General features: G+C 51.4%; 1 protein-coding gene across 1 annotated transcript in view; it reads left to right on the plus strand.

Annotated features, from left to right (window-relative positions):
• Positions 1 to 11,032: 11,032 nt before the first annotated feature.
• Positions 11,033 to 13,018, plus strand: part of ONECUT2 (one cut homeobox 2) — a 42,805-nt gene continuing 40,819 nt past the window's right edge. Inside the window, exon 1 of the mRNA XM_036245791.1 lies at positions 11,033 to 12,272. Within this exon, the coding sequence (XP_036101684.1) occupies positions 11,033 to 12,272 (1,240 nt within the window). The remainder of the gene's footprint in view (positions 12,273 to 13,018) is intronic.

Raw genomic sequence — 13,018 nt, forward strand, 5'->3', positions numbered from 1 at the left:
CCTTCTTTATATAAAAAACGAAAAGTCATCATCACTCCACTAATACATAAGATTCATAAGAGCAGGGACCACATCTCATTTGTTCACCTATGTGGTAACATATTTCTGGGTACTTTTTGTTTGTCTTCTGTTTTTGGTTTTGTTTTGTTTTTGCTGCCCACTATCCAAACACCCTTCTTATTTTAAGTGATTCTTAAAGTGTGCAGTATCTGTAGAATCAGTGCCCCTCCTTCTCACCTTCCACTAGCTAGGATCCTGGTATATGCCATAGGAGAGGACATCCCCCTCCACATTGGCTCTTGCAGAGACAACATAAAAACACTGGATAGCCCAGAAGTTACTCTTGGCAACAGCAACAGAGGCAACAGTGACTGCAGAGGATTCCCAGTCAAATAAGTGTGGCCTTGACTCTGCTGCTGCTCCTATTATCCCTTGATTTTCGCTTGCTTTCCAAGCTTGAATCTCTTGTATTCTTATCGCTTCTGTGAGCTATCTGGTTTCTTCCATGGCAGTTCTTTTCTACTTAAGTTAGAGACAGCTTCTCTCATGTCCTGCCAGTGTGGCTCAGTGGTTGAGCATCGATCCATGCACCAAGAGGTCACTGGTTCAATTCCTGGTCAGGACACATGCCCAGGTTGTGGGCCCAATCCCCAGTGGGGGGCACGCAGGAGGTTGCCAATCTATGTTCTCTCTCATCGATGTTTCTATCTCTCTCTCCCTCTCATTTTCTCTCTCTCTAAAATCAATAAAGGGGGGAAAAAAGACAACTTCTCTTACTTGCAACCCACAACTGAAAGAGTCACCTAGAACGTATTCAATAAATATGTCTTAAATGAAGAAATTAATTAATGAATTGATCAACCATCATCAATTTTCTGTATAACACTTTACAGTTTCCAAGAACTCTCCCATATTCTGATTACTGTACCTGGCTGCTGCCCCACTGATGTTCCAATATTTAAGTTACAATATTTAACATAAGAGCTGGGAAATAAAATTAAAATATAAGCATAAAAGAAAGTAAAACATTTTTTCCCCAAAGAAAATTAGATATCCAAATAGCTCCAAAAAAGAAGTGTAGCCCAGCTGGCGTGGCTCGGTGGATTGAGCATTGTCCCATGGACTAAGAGGTCCTAGTTGGATTCCTGGTCAGGGCACATGCCCAGGTTGTGGGCTCAATCCCCAGTAGGGGTCCTGCAAGAGGCAGCTGATCAAAGTTTCTCTCTCACACATCGATGTTTCTATCTCTCTCTCCCCCTTCCTCTCTCTCTAAAATTATCAGTAGAAATATTTTTAATGTTTTTATTGATTTGAGAGAGAGAGGAAGAGAGAAGGAGAAAGAGGGTGCAGGAAACATTGATTGGCTGCCTTCTGCATGCCCCCTACTAAGAATTGAGCCTGCAACTTGGTCATGTATGTTGACTGGGAATCGAACCAGTGACCTCTGGGTGCATGGGATATCACTCAACCAAGCCACACCAACCAGGGCAAAACATTTTTTTTAAAGAAGTCTTTGGGAATAAAACTTCAGCTCTGAACTGACTGACGTTCACCAGGTGCACTGTGGGTGAAAACAGTTCACCATCTGAGGCACAGAAGGAACAGCATCTACAAAGGCAAAAACTGTCCCTTCAAAATACAAAAATGTTTGCATAACCATATGACTCTATCTAACCTTTGGTATGAAAATTTTTAAAAATGTTTCTACTCACCCCACATTTACTCAAACTGAAATTCATCACAGCTCACTCCTTCCCCCTCAAAAAAATCCCCTACTTAGATTAATACTAAAAAGAGGGGGAGGGCAGAACAAATTAATACTAGTTTACATTCAAATCAGAGATCGTTTTGTAGCAGATGTATACTGAATATCATTCACAAGATTTTCAGAAATCTGTCATGAGCCCAGATGGAAAATGTTAAGGACTTCCCACATTTATCATTACAAGCCGTGGTTGAAAGGGTGATTCAAAGCATAATGTTTCAGAATTGTCCCAAGAATTCCTTTTTCTTGTTACCAATCCAGGTTGATTGGTAAAGAACTTCACATAGTGCATTGTATTTGGTTTATGGGAACACAACGCCCCAAAGCCAGCTTTCCCCAGTCTGACAGTTGGAAGACCATTACAAAATCTATTAAACCATCTCAGTAAGCAAGACAAGAAAGGCCATTTTGTGTTCAGTGACCTGTCCTCAGCCCCACCGATCGCTAAGCAGGGGATGAGCTGTTGAGGTCCCTTTTTGACTCTGTATCTGATCCCCAGGGAAACAGTGCTCACCTCTTTCAGGATAAGGTCTGAAGCACACATTTCACCAACAAAGGGAGAGAGTAAACACTAAAGTAGTTCTAAGAAGAAAGAAAAATGAAACATTGGGGATGAGGAGCTTTAAACCTTTAATACATTTTTTTGTTGTTGTTCTACATAGCCTATAAATTTCCTGTATAATTTGTTACGCCTATAAAACGTAGTATAAAAAATTATTTCCAATTGCAATGGAAAGCCACATGAATTTAATACGACCAAAGAAGAGGACGTAAAATGTATATACCAAAGGACGACCCCTGGCTTCAGTGCTTTTGTAATATAGATACCAAAAAAGAAAAACATTTCATACACTCTCCGGCCACATCAAATCCTTCTCCATTTTTGCGTCAATAGGACGGTGATGGCTTCGTTAACGTGTATTCTCCACACCGGTGTGTGGGCCCCTTGTTCTGAGGACACACAGAGGTTCCTCCGCAGGAAAACACCCCTAACTCAGTCGCTGGGTCAGAGACGAGGGCTCCGGGCTCCGGGCTCCGGGCTCCGGGCTCCTGCCTCGAGGGCACCGGGAAGCGTAGCTGCGGAGGCTGGACTCACCGTCAGGGCCGACTGCGGCCGCCCTGCCCAGCAGGAGGGCGGCACGTGCGGGAAGCCGGTCCCCGCCCGGCCTTCGCGCAGCGGAGGGCGCAGGACAGCGAGGCCCCAGGCGCCTTGGACCTTCGCCCGCCCGGGCGAGGAGCTCTGGGCGGCTCACTAATCCCGCGCCCGAGGGTGGAGACCGGAAGCCCCGCCGCCCGGCCTTCCGCCTCCACCACGGGGGCCCAGGTGGGCAGCGCCAGGCCCGGGGCACCCACGGGGCTGTCAGCCCGAGGGCCCACCTCTCCGCCCTCCTACCCTGCGTCTCCAGTTCCCCTGCGTCTCCGGCCCTGGAGGCCACAGCAGGCCCGAGAGGGGAAACGAGCCCCGTCGGCTTCACGCGGCCCCGCGGGGCCTGGTGCGCGGAGAGGAGCCTGAGCCCCGGCGGCCCGACCCTCCGCGCGCTCGGCCGACGCTGGGGCCTGGCGAGGTCGCCTGGTCGAGGGCACCCGAGGCCCGGGCGGACTTCCCTCTCTTCCCCCGCGGCCTCCCCACCCCCTGCTCGGTCCCGGAATCAATAGTGGCCGCTGATTTTTCACAACAATTGCAGCTGTCTAATTCATCAGTGAGTAATTAAATCAGAAGCAGCCAGGCCTGCCTGAGCACGGCCCGTTTGGCTTCGGAAACGAGGGGTCTCCCCCTTCCAGATCCCATCAAGTGGGGGGGCCCTGTTGGGAGCCAGGGGGGAGGAAGGGACAGGCCGGGCCCTGGCCGGAGCTGGGGAGCGTCCCGACCCGGGGCGCCACTCCGGGAGCGTGCGAGAAGCGGAGCTCGGGTGCAGGGCGAGCGGGGCAGCCTGCGGGGAGGGAGGATGCCGCGGGACACGCGGGGCGCTCCGACGCGCGGCCGCCAGGGCAGCAGTTCCCCTCCGTGTCGGTGCTCCTCGCGGAGCCATCCCCTGCCCTCGGCGCCCCGCGTGGGGCTGCGGGGTCGGCTCGGTGCGGACACTTCGCTCACGCTGACTTGCGAAGGGGAAGGAAGCCCACCTCGGGAGGCGATCTGCCTTTGAGGAAGATGGAGAGGATCAGAGAGAAGCGCCTAGAAACGGCATTGATTTAGACATCAATCCTGCCGGCTCCCTCCGCCTCCCGAGCCGCGGGGCCGCGCAGCCCCCTCCCGGGCAAGCGGCGCGGCGCGGGCCCCGGGGCCGCCAGGCTCCGCGGGGCCGGGAAGCGGGACGAGGGCAGCGCGAGTGCGCGGTCCGCCCGGGGAGCCGCTCGCAGTGCCCAGCGCGGCCACCCCGCGCCCGCGGCCTCGACGCCAACAGGTTCCCAAGTCAGGAGCGCCGCCGGCACGGCACTCCCCACCCGGGCGGCGGGGCGCCCTCGGAGCCCCGGTTCTTGAGAAGCAGCCAAACCACCTGTGCCCGGCCAGGCCCGGCCCCGCCCGGAGCTGACTCGAGTGGCCCTCGGGGAAAGTGTCCCGGCCCGCGAACGACCGCGGCCCGCACTGTGACCAAACGCCAGCCTCTGAATCCTGCGGTCGGTCAGAGCTGCTTTTTCTTACACGTTTGGAAGCAATAAAAAAAATCCGCAAAAGTGACATCGAAGAGATTTTCCAAAGATAAAATGCTACTAAAATAATCTTAGTGTGTTCTTTTGATCGTCTGACTCTGAAAGATCAGCTCAGACTGCCTTGATTATTTAGTACGTTTGGGAGCTGATGCCGAGGAATCTAAAAAAATATATATCATTTGATTTTTTAAAAAAAAGAAAGAAAGAAATGGACTGATTCACATAAATATTTTAAATTCTCAGTTGGTTTTCTTAGTTTCAAGTAGAAATATTGCCATTTGAAATCGGAAATAATATTTCTCAAGTTTAAAATCTGGCCAACTCTTTCTTTAAAATACGGTATACTTTTTTTTTTTTAATTCCATGGTAGCTAGACAATTCAAATTATACAAAAAGATTTTTAAACTCTCCCATTTTCATAGAAAGGGGAAGTCCTCGTGTTTGTATTAATGCCTAAACAATATCGAATCCTCAATCAAAAATTATTATGTCCAGAGCAAAAAAATAAATAATCGTTTTTAAGAAGGTCATAAATAAAAAGCAACGCCCGTGCTTAGAGTCTCAGAGCAACTTGAAAACGACGCCACTTTCAGTTAAATTTGTCCTTTTTACTGCAACTTTTGCGTTCCCTTTCAAAGGACAACAAAAAGATTTCACGCACAGCTTGAACGGAACAAAAGGACCTCACGCCAGTTTATCTTTTGTGGGGTGACAACCAGAAGAGAGAATAACTTTAAGCATACTTAGATTAATTTTCAGAAATCTACTGTAAAAAGAAAGTAGACTCGCAGACCCACCAAGACTACAGGGACAGAAACTACAAGTCCTGGGGCAGAAACTGGAAGCCCATTAAGAGAAAATTCATTCTCACTAAATTGCTTTCAAGTGCCACGTTATTTTCAAGAGGAAAAAAAACTGTTCTCGTTATTTTCCAGTAAAACACTGTTCTTGAGTCTAAGACCTGTGCCGGTGGCTTCCCGCTCCCACTCAAAAGAAGCCCTCAGACCATCGCTGGCTCCTCGAATCTTTAAATTCCCCTTAAACTTTTTCGAATTTGATTTCCCCCAAAAGAGTCAAATTATGTCTCGAACCTGCTTCCGCGATGATAGCAACTGCCGAAAACAGAACCTGAAAGAGGGGGGCGGGGGGGGGACAGAGAAGGTTCTGTGATGGGCCCCGAGTTAGGGGCTGCGGGCAGACATCCAGCTCTGGCGACAACGACCTCCTGCCTGATCAGAGACGGGCACCCACTCCTCCCCATACTCCTCCCTCGAGGGGACCGGGAAACCCGGCGAGAGCAGGGAGAGACGCGTGCATTAGTGTGTGTGTGTGTGTGTGTGTGTGTGTGTGTGTGTGTCCCTGGGGACCCAGAACTCCAACAGTCCCCTATCTATAGGGGTGGAGGGAGACGATCAGGGTTGGCCGTGCTAGTTCCTGGCTTTCAGCAGGTGGAAGCCCCGGCGTCGTAGCTCGGGGATGCTCAGTGTTCTGGCTGCCCCTGCCTCCCCAGGCTCCCGGCCCCCGCCTCTCCAGACTCCCGGCTCCTGGAGCAGGTGTCAGAGCTCTTTGGGGTAAAGTCTTCTCCTCCCTCCCCCAATACTGCCCATTCCACGAGCGTGGACAACTGAGGCTGTAGTAGGTTTTGCCCACAGACCAACCACCCCGCAGCCCCGCTCCCCACTTTCGAGTCCAGGCACTGGGCTTGGGTCTCCGAGGGACCGCTCCCCAGGCAGGCAGGGCTTCCGTATCTTTATTTTCTTTCCCTAATAGGCCAGCTGATGGTGGGAAGAACACTAACAAACTCCAACTCTCCCCCCACCCCTGCGCAAAGTGTCCTTGTCAACCAAAAAGTTAAGGGTGGTCAGTCCCTTGCCGGCTTTGCCAAATAACCTGGAATATTCTATTTTAACAACATTCACAGGGAGGGAAGACCGTTTAGGCCTCACCACCTGGACAACTTTTTTTTTTTTTTTTTTTAACTTTCCTTGATTCAACTGTAATCTGAAACGTGTCAGTGAATTTCTGAGCTGAGAGGCCTAAGGGAGTTAGTGGGGCTTCCGTTTTAGTTTTCTTCTCCCTGTACTCAAGTAGCCCTAGCTTCAAGCAGAGGAAAACTGAAGCTAATGGAGATATCAAACACAGCCACAATTCCGAAGTCTCCTTTCCCACCACCAGCACCCATGTCCATCTGTAAGTGTAATCACAGAGACTTTCGGTGTCTTCATCACCAGGGGCTCTGGATAGGGGGGAGAAAATTCTGCTCTGTTAAAAGGCACCCTCTATTATCACTTATTATTTGTGTATAGCAACATAAGGATTTCTCCCTGCTTTTCAAATTCCCCCACAATATTTGAACAGCATTTGTTGTCCGATTCAAACAAACGCTTGAGACCTTTCTGGAAAACCATTACCATTCAATGGCGAGAAAATTGCTCTCCTTCCTTTAAAAGAGGGTTGGGGGGCAGGCGCAGCAGCAGCAGCATCTACAACAGACAACAAAAAACTTTCTCCCTCATAATCCTGGCTCACTGAATGACAAAGAAAAGATATTGACTTACCCCTGAACGGATGATGTGTTTGATAAGGGGGGCACTTTTTGAAGATTTCTGTTCGGGAGCTGCACAGACAGCTGCAATTCATGGGCGATGCTGATTGCCAGAAACGCTATAGATTGGCATGGGGTCTGCAGCTCACAGATCCTGATCAATACCCCTACACTCACACGCCAGATGGTTTGGGGAAGGACAAAAATAAAATAGTCCAAATCAACCCACCATTATGTCTTTTTGTGTTGCTCTGATAAACCGAGTTGTAGCACAAATGTGCTCTGCTCAACACAAAACCTTCTTCAGCATTTTGAACATTTGGGTGGAAATCAGCAGCCCTCCTCTGCCAGGATTTGGGTTGTAGTTACTGTTGTTTGGTGAAAACAAAGCCGTTGGGCCCCTTATCCAGACTGGGTTTACTTGTGATCTGTTTATTTTTGTGGATGTGTGAATAATTTATAGGGTCTCCGTTTTAATTGCATTCTCCACTGCTTTCTCCCTCTCAGAGCCTAAAAATACAATTTAATGTGAAAACATAGATTGAAAGCCCTGACAGTAAAAAAGTCCAGTCTTTTTCTGTAATTGCGAACTCAAGTTCAGATTTTTTTTTTTTTTTTGTCCTTTACAGTATGATAGTTTTTACATCTTTCGTCAAAGCTGCATTTTATTTACAGGCTTCTTTTGACCCATTTAGGTGTCTGATCTTGAAGAAAATCAGACCTGTGGATGTGGCATACCAAGAAATGGATATCTTGCTCCTGATGTAATGGCTGATGCAACTGTTTGTCCAGATTCTAATAGTCATGAACTAGCTCTCCTATTACCACATTTCTATACAGTCTATTTGTGAATCAAATGCCAAAGGGAGGAGAGAACAGAAGTGTAACTTCAAATGAAAAGCAAAAATTCTGAGTCGAAGAACTAGTAAAGCTGAGTGTATATGTCCTAAACAAGGGGCAGTTAGAAAGCAACCCTTCCTTTTTATTTCTTTACAGAACAATAGAGAAAGAAATATCAAAGATATTTCAAAACATATTTGAAAATCTTATTAGTACTGATGTTCTTAAAATTATCTTCAAGTAGAAAACAGATAATTTTTCTTTTTAGAAAGAAAAGGGCATGCAAACCTAATTCAGTAAAAATTGGGATACTGACTAAATATGCACATTAATTTTTCTTTTAAGTGGGTTGGGGTTGAAATATAAAACCTCAAACCACCATTAGAAAAACAACGTGAAAAATCTGCTTTAATCTAGCCCAATGAAATTATACACAAAGAAGCCAATACTATTTCATGATTTCCCTGAGATCGCCAATATTGATCGAGGGAAGGGGGAGCAACGGTGGGAGAGAGGGAGGAGAAAGGGAGGAGGAGGGAGGGAGCTAGGCAGTGAGAATATGCAACTCACCTTTCAACTCCCCAGCACACGACTGCTCCCAGGCACACCGAAATATAATTCCCTTGAGACTTATCTTGGCAGCCTGGTAAATGAGTTTATCGTTTTGAAAAATTATTTAAATGGCAATTTATATATTTAGTTTTCTGCAAAGAGGCAGTGCCAATCGATGTCCCAGCCTGGAATCACTGACCACTCTGAGGCTGAAACCAGGGCAGAGAAGGCTTCGTTCAGCACTAGGGCACCCCAGACTCCTTCCCCAGCCTTGTTCCTCTGCTGAGCACTCCTGGACCAACATAGAGGTTGCACTCCTATTAACTTTTGTTCAACTGGGTGTGTATTTCAAATATTAACTGTTTCAAATTATCCCAAGTGTCCAGCTGCCATTTATAAGGTGGGGAGTAGGAAAAGAGACAGAAGAGAGGATGAGGGGGAGAGGAAAGGCAGAGAAACAGAAAACTGAGTTATTTTACCTGTCTAGTTTTGTGACATTAAAGATGTGAGCATCCAGAAGAGTATGTCTAGCAACACAGGGGATCATCTACTTTCTTACCCAGCCTTTGATATTACAGAGAAGCAGCTATTTAAAAAAAATAATTGGCAAGGTATTGTCCAGAGCTCAATAGTAGACCTATGAATAATGTCACTGAACATTTCCTGTGACAGGGTGGTGTGGGAGAGGGTGGGTTTTGGGGTGCTCTGTAGCTAGAAGAGAGGAGAGCAACCCTAAAAGGTCAGGGAGACTAAAAACTATTTTCAACCCTTTCTCAAGCGCCTGGAAGGCACATCCAGTATTCCAGGCTGTGTCCTTGTTTTCCTATCAAGTTTTCTCTAACAGCTGGAAGTGGTTGGAGGAGGCTGTCTTAAGGAGACCCCCTGCTCTTCTTTTGACAGCTGATCAAAAGAAAATAGGTCACGCTTCTCAAACTTATGTCCACCCTGTCCTTAATTACTGTCTCTTTAAACAAAGGCAACATCTGCGCAACCTCAGCTAGCTTGAATCTTCGGAGGCAAACAGAACGCAACCTGCTTTGGAAGAATCTGTTACTTTTAAGGCTTTCAACGTCTGGTGGCTCGGTCTTCAACCACCTCTCCACCCCCAACCCAGGTCGCAGAAATCACCTTCTCTTTACCCCGCTCCACTCCTAGACCCCGACCCGGGGTTACTGAATAACGGAAATTCTAGGTTTAAAAGGGGGTACTTTTTAAAGCTGCGGCTTGAGAGCGTTCTAGAACTCGCCGAGGCTCTGGTCTTTTCAAAAACAAGGTTTGGATATGACTATGTCTGCCAAGGCTTCATGGCATCTACCCACAGCCATAACCCGGGGCGTTCTTCTCCCGGGATTCGAGAGAAGAGTGTGCGCGCGTGCGTGTGTTCTGGGAAAGATCCACTGGTGTCGTCCCAAACGGTTTACATACTCCCTGCCCCCAGGATAAGTTTGCTCGCTTTAGGAAGTGGCTACAATCCTGCCGAAATACTCCCCACCCCCAACTCCACCGCCGCCAATTCTTTCCAAGTCTCTAATGAGGCAAGCATTTGGTCACCTTGAAACCGCAATTCCTGGAGTTCTAGTTTTGTTTTGCAATCTAGCAGGGCCCTTCTGAAGCCTCATAACTGGGAGATTTATGGGCTCGCCGGGTAATTAAATGATGTTATTGTGTTAACTTTGCATTCATTACCACGGCCCGAGCCGCCTGTGGGCTTGCGTCCGCCGGCCGCAGCTCGCAGGCGGCGAGGGCGCTGGAGTTCCTCTCGTACGGTAGATTATGCACGCCCAGTCTCGGGAATTTACCATGCATTAGAATACATTAGCTCCTGCATTTTAAAAGGCTAAAAACTACTGGCTCCCAGCTAGGGACGCTTGGGAAGTGGCTTGCTAGGAGATGTGTGTTTGTTTTTACACCAGCAAGTAGAGGAGTCCTTTCCTCCAAGCTTCCTGGCCTCGAGGAAAGCTTTGGGGTGAGGCGAAGGGAACCGAAGCAATGCCCTTTACCCCCAGATCTCAGCTGTTCAGGAGGGACACAGCACGGCATCTTTAATATAATTTCTGTCCCCCGTTCGCACTCTCGCCTCTCTCTCTCCCCCTTCTACCACTTCTTCCCCTCCCTCCCTCTCTTTGACGTTTGATTCCAGTGGCAAAGGAGGAAAAAAGGCAGAGACGTCAGCCAAACCTGAAACGCGCAACCCCGCCCCCTCCTAAGTCATTGGCAGATGCGCTCAGGAGACCCGCCCCTCAGCCCAGCCGTGGCCTCGGAGTGGCTGTTCGCGACGCTCGTCGGGCGCTGCCCCGCCCCAGGTCCGGGAGGGTAGGTTGGCTGCCCCGGCCAGCGGCAGAGCCCTTCTGGACAGCTCCCGCTCACCCAAACAGAAGCCGTCCGCGCCGGAGCGGGCTGGGACATGGCTAGGCAGCGCGCCGGCCCGAGCGGTGGGGCTCGGTGATCCCTCCCTCCCTCCCCGCCCCCTCTCCTCTCCCGCACGCACGCCCCTTGCGCCCCCACCCCGCCCCCACCCCGGGCGCGCCCGCCCGCAGCCCGGGGCGCACACCGCACGCACGCTCCCCCTCCACACACTCACGCACTCTCGCGCCCTCCCCTGATCCCACGGCCGAGCTCCGCCACGCGCGCCTTGCCAGCCTGCCGGCCGCCCCCGTCGCCCCCGTGCCCCGATGGACTGAATGAAGGCTGCCTACACCGCCTATCGATGCCTCACCAAAGAACTAGAAGGCTGCGCCATGAACCCGGAGCTGACAATGGAAAGTCTGGGCACTTTACACGGGCCGGCCGGCGGCGGCAGCGGCGGGGGCGGCGGCGGGGGCGGCGGGGGCGGCGGCGGGGGCCCGGGCCATGAGCAAGAGCTGCTGGCCAGCCCCAGCCCCCACCACGCGGGCCGCGGCGCTGCTGGCTCACTGCGGGGCCCGCCTCCGCCGCCGCCGCCAACGGCTCACCAGGAGCTGGGCACAGCGGCAGCAGCAGCAGCGGCGGCGTCGCGCTCGGCCATGGTCACTAGCATGGCCTCAATCCTGGACGGCGGTGACTACCGGCCGGAGCTCTCCATCCCGCTCCATCACGCCATGAGCATGTCCTGCGACTCGTCCCCGCCCGGCATGGGCATGAGCAACACATACACCACGTTGACGCCGCTCCAGCCGCTGCCGCCCATCTCCACCGTGTCGGACAAGTTCCACCACCCGCACCCTCACCACCACCATCCACACCACCATCACCACCACCACCACCACCAGCGCCTGTCGGGCAACGTCAGCGGCAGCTTCACTCTCATGCGCGACGAACGCGGGCTCCCGGCCATGAACAACCTCTACAGCCCCTACAAGGAGATGCCCGGCATGAGCCAGAGCCTGTCCCCGCTGGCCGCCACGCCGCTGGGCAACGGGCTGGGTGGCCTCCACAACGCGCAGCAAAGCCTGCCCAACTACGGGCCGCCTGGCCACGACAAAATGCTCAGCCCCAACTTCGATGCGCACCACACTGCCATGCTGACCCGCGGTGAGCAGCACCTGTCTCGGGGCTTGGGCACCCCGCCCGCGGCCATGATGTCGCACCTCAATGGCCTGCACCACCCAGGTCACACTCAGTCCCACGGGCCGGTGCTGGCACCCAGCCGCGAGCGTCCACCCTCGTCCTCGTCGGGCTCGCAGGTGGCCACATCTGGCCAGCTGGAGGAGATCAACACCAAAGAGGTGGCCCAGCGCATCACCGCCGAGCTGAAGCGCTACAGCATTCCGCAGGCGATCTTCGCGCAGAGGGTGCTGTGCCGGTCTCAGGGGACTCTCTCCGACCTGCTCCGGAACCCAAAACCGTGGAGTAAACTCAAATCTGGCAGGGAGACCTTCCGCAGAATGTGGAAGTGGCTGCAGGAGCCGGAGTTCCAGCGCATGTCCGCCCTCCGCCTGGCAGGTAAGACCAGAGAGTCGCCAGGAGCCTGGCGGCTGGGGAGCGAGCTCTGGGTGCTCGTGGCCCCAGATCAGCGTGCCTAGCACTTCCCTCGGTTCCCTCCTGCTCTCCCCTACACACTTCCTGTTTCTTCTGACTTTATTTCTTCCATTTTCTCTTTCTCTTTCTCTTCTCCTCTTCTTTCTGCTCTCCCTTTTTCTTTCTGCTTATTTTCTTCTCTTTCTCCCTCCTTGTCTACGAGCTTTCATGGACCGACACCGCCACACACACACACACACACACACACACACACACTTCATTCGCCCTCCCCTCCGCGTGTCAACTTTGCCCTCTCTTTGCGAGAGGCGGGATGGGTGCCTGGTGTCCACTAGGAACCCTCTTTTTCCAGGACTCACAGAGACCAAGTATTGCCCTTATTCAAAACCCTGTGCACTTGAACTCTTGCTTAGACAATCCATTTCCGTTTTCCAGGCTGCCTAGTCTCCCTATATGGAGGCAGTTGAGGATCTTTGCTCTTCTGAAAGGAAAAAGATCTCTCTGTTCTCCTGCCCACCATATCAGGCAAACTTCTTTGGTTATTGGCAGGAGTCACAGCCTTGCCTCGCCGGAACGAGTGGCCGGATTATAATAGCGCTTCTTGAGCCCTTCTCCGGCCTTGGCGTTGGCGCGGGGACTTTTCTGACCCAAAGAGCCCAGTTGGGCCAGCTTCCATGTCACTGTCCACAGCGGGGGGAGGGTTCAAGGACGAA

The sequence above is a fragment of the Molossus molossus genome, unplaced genomic scaffold (genome assembly GCF_014108415.1).
Source record: "Molossus molossus isolate mMolMol1 unplaced genomic scaffold, mMolMol1.p scaffold_m16_p_6, whole genome shotgun sequence".
NCBI lineage: Eukaryota > Metazoa > Chordata > Mammalia > Chiroptera > Molossidae > Molossus > Molossus molossus.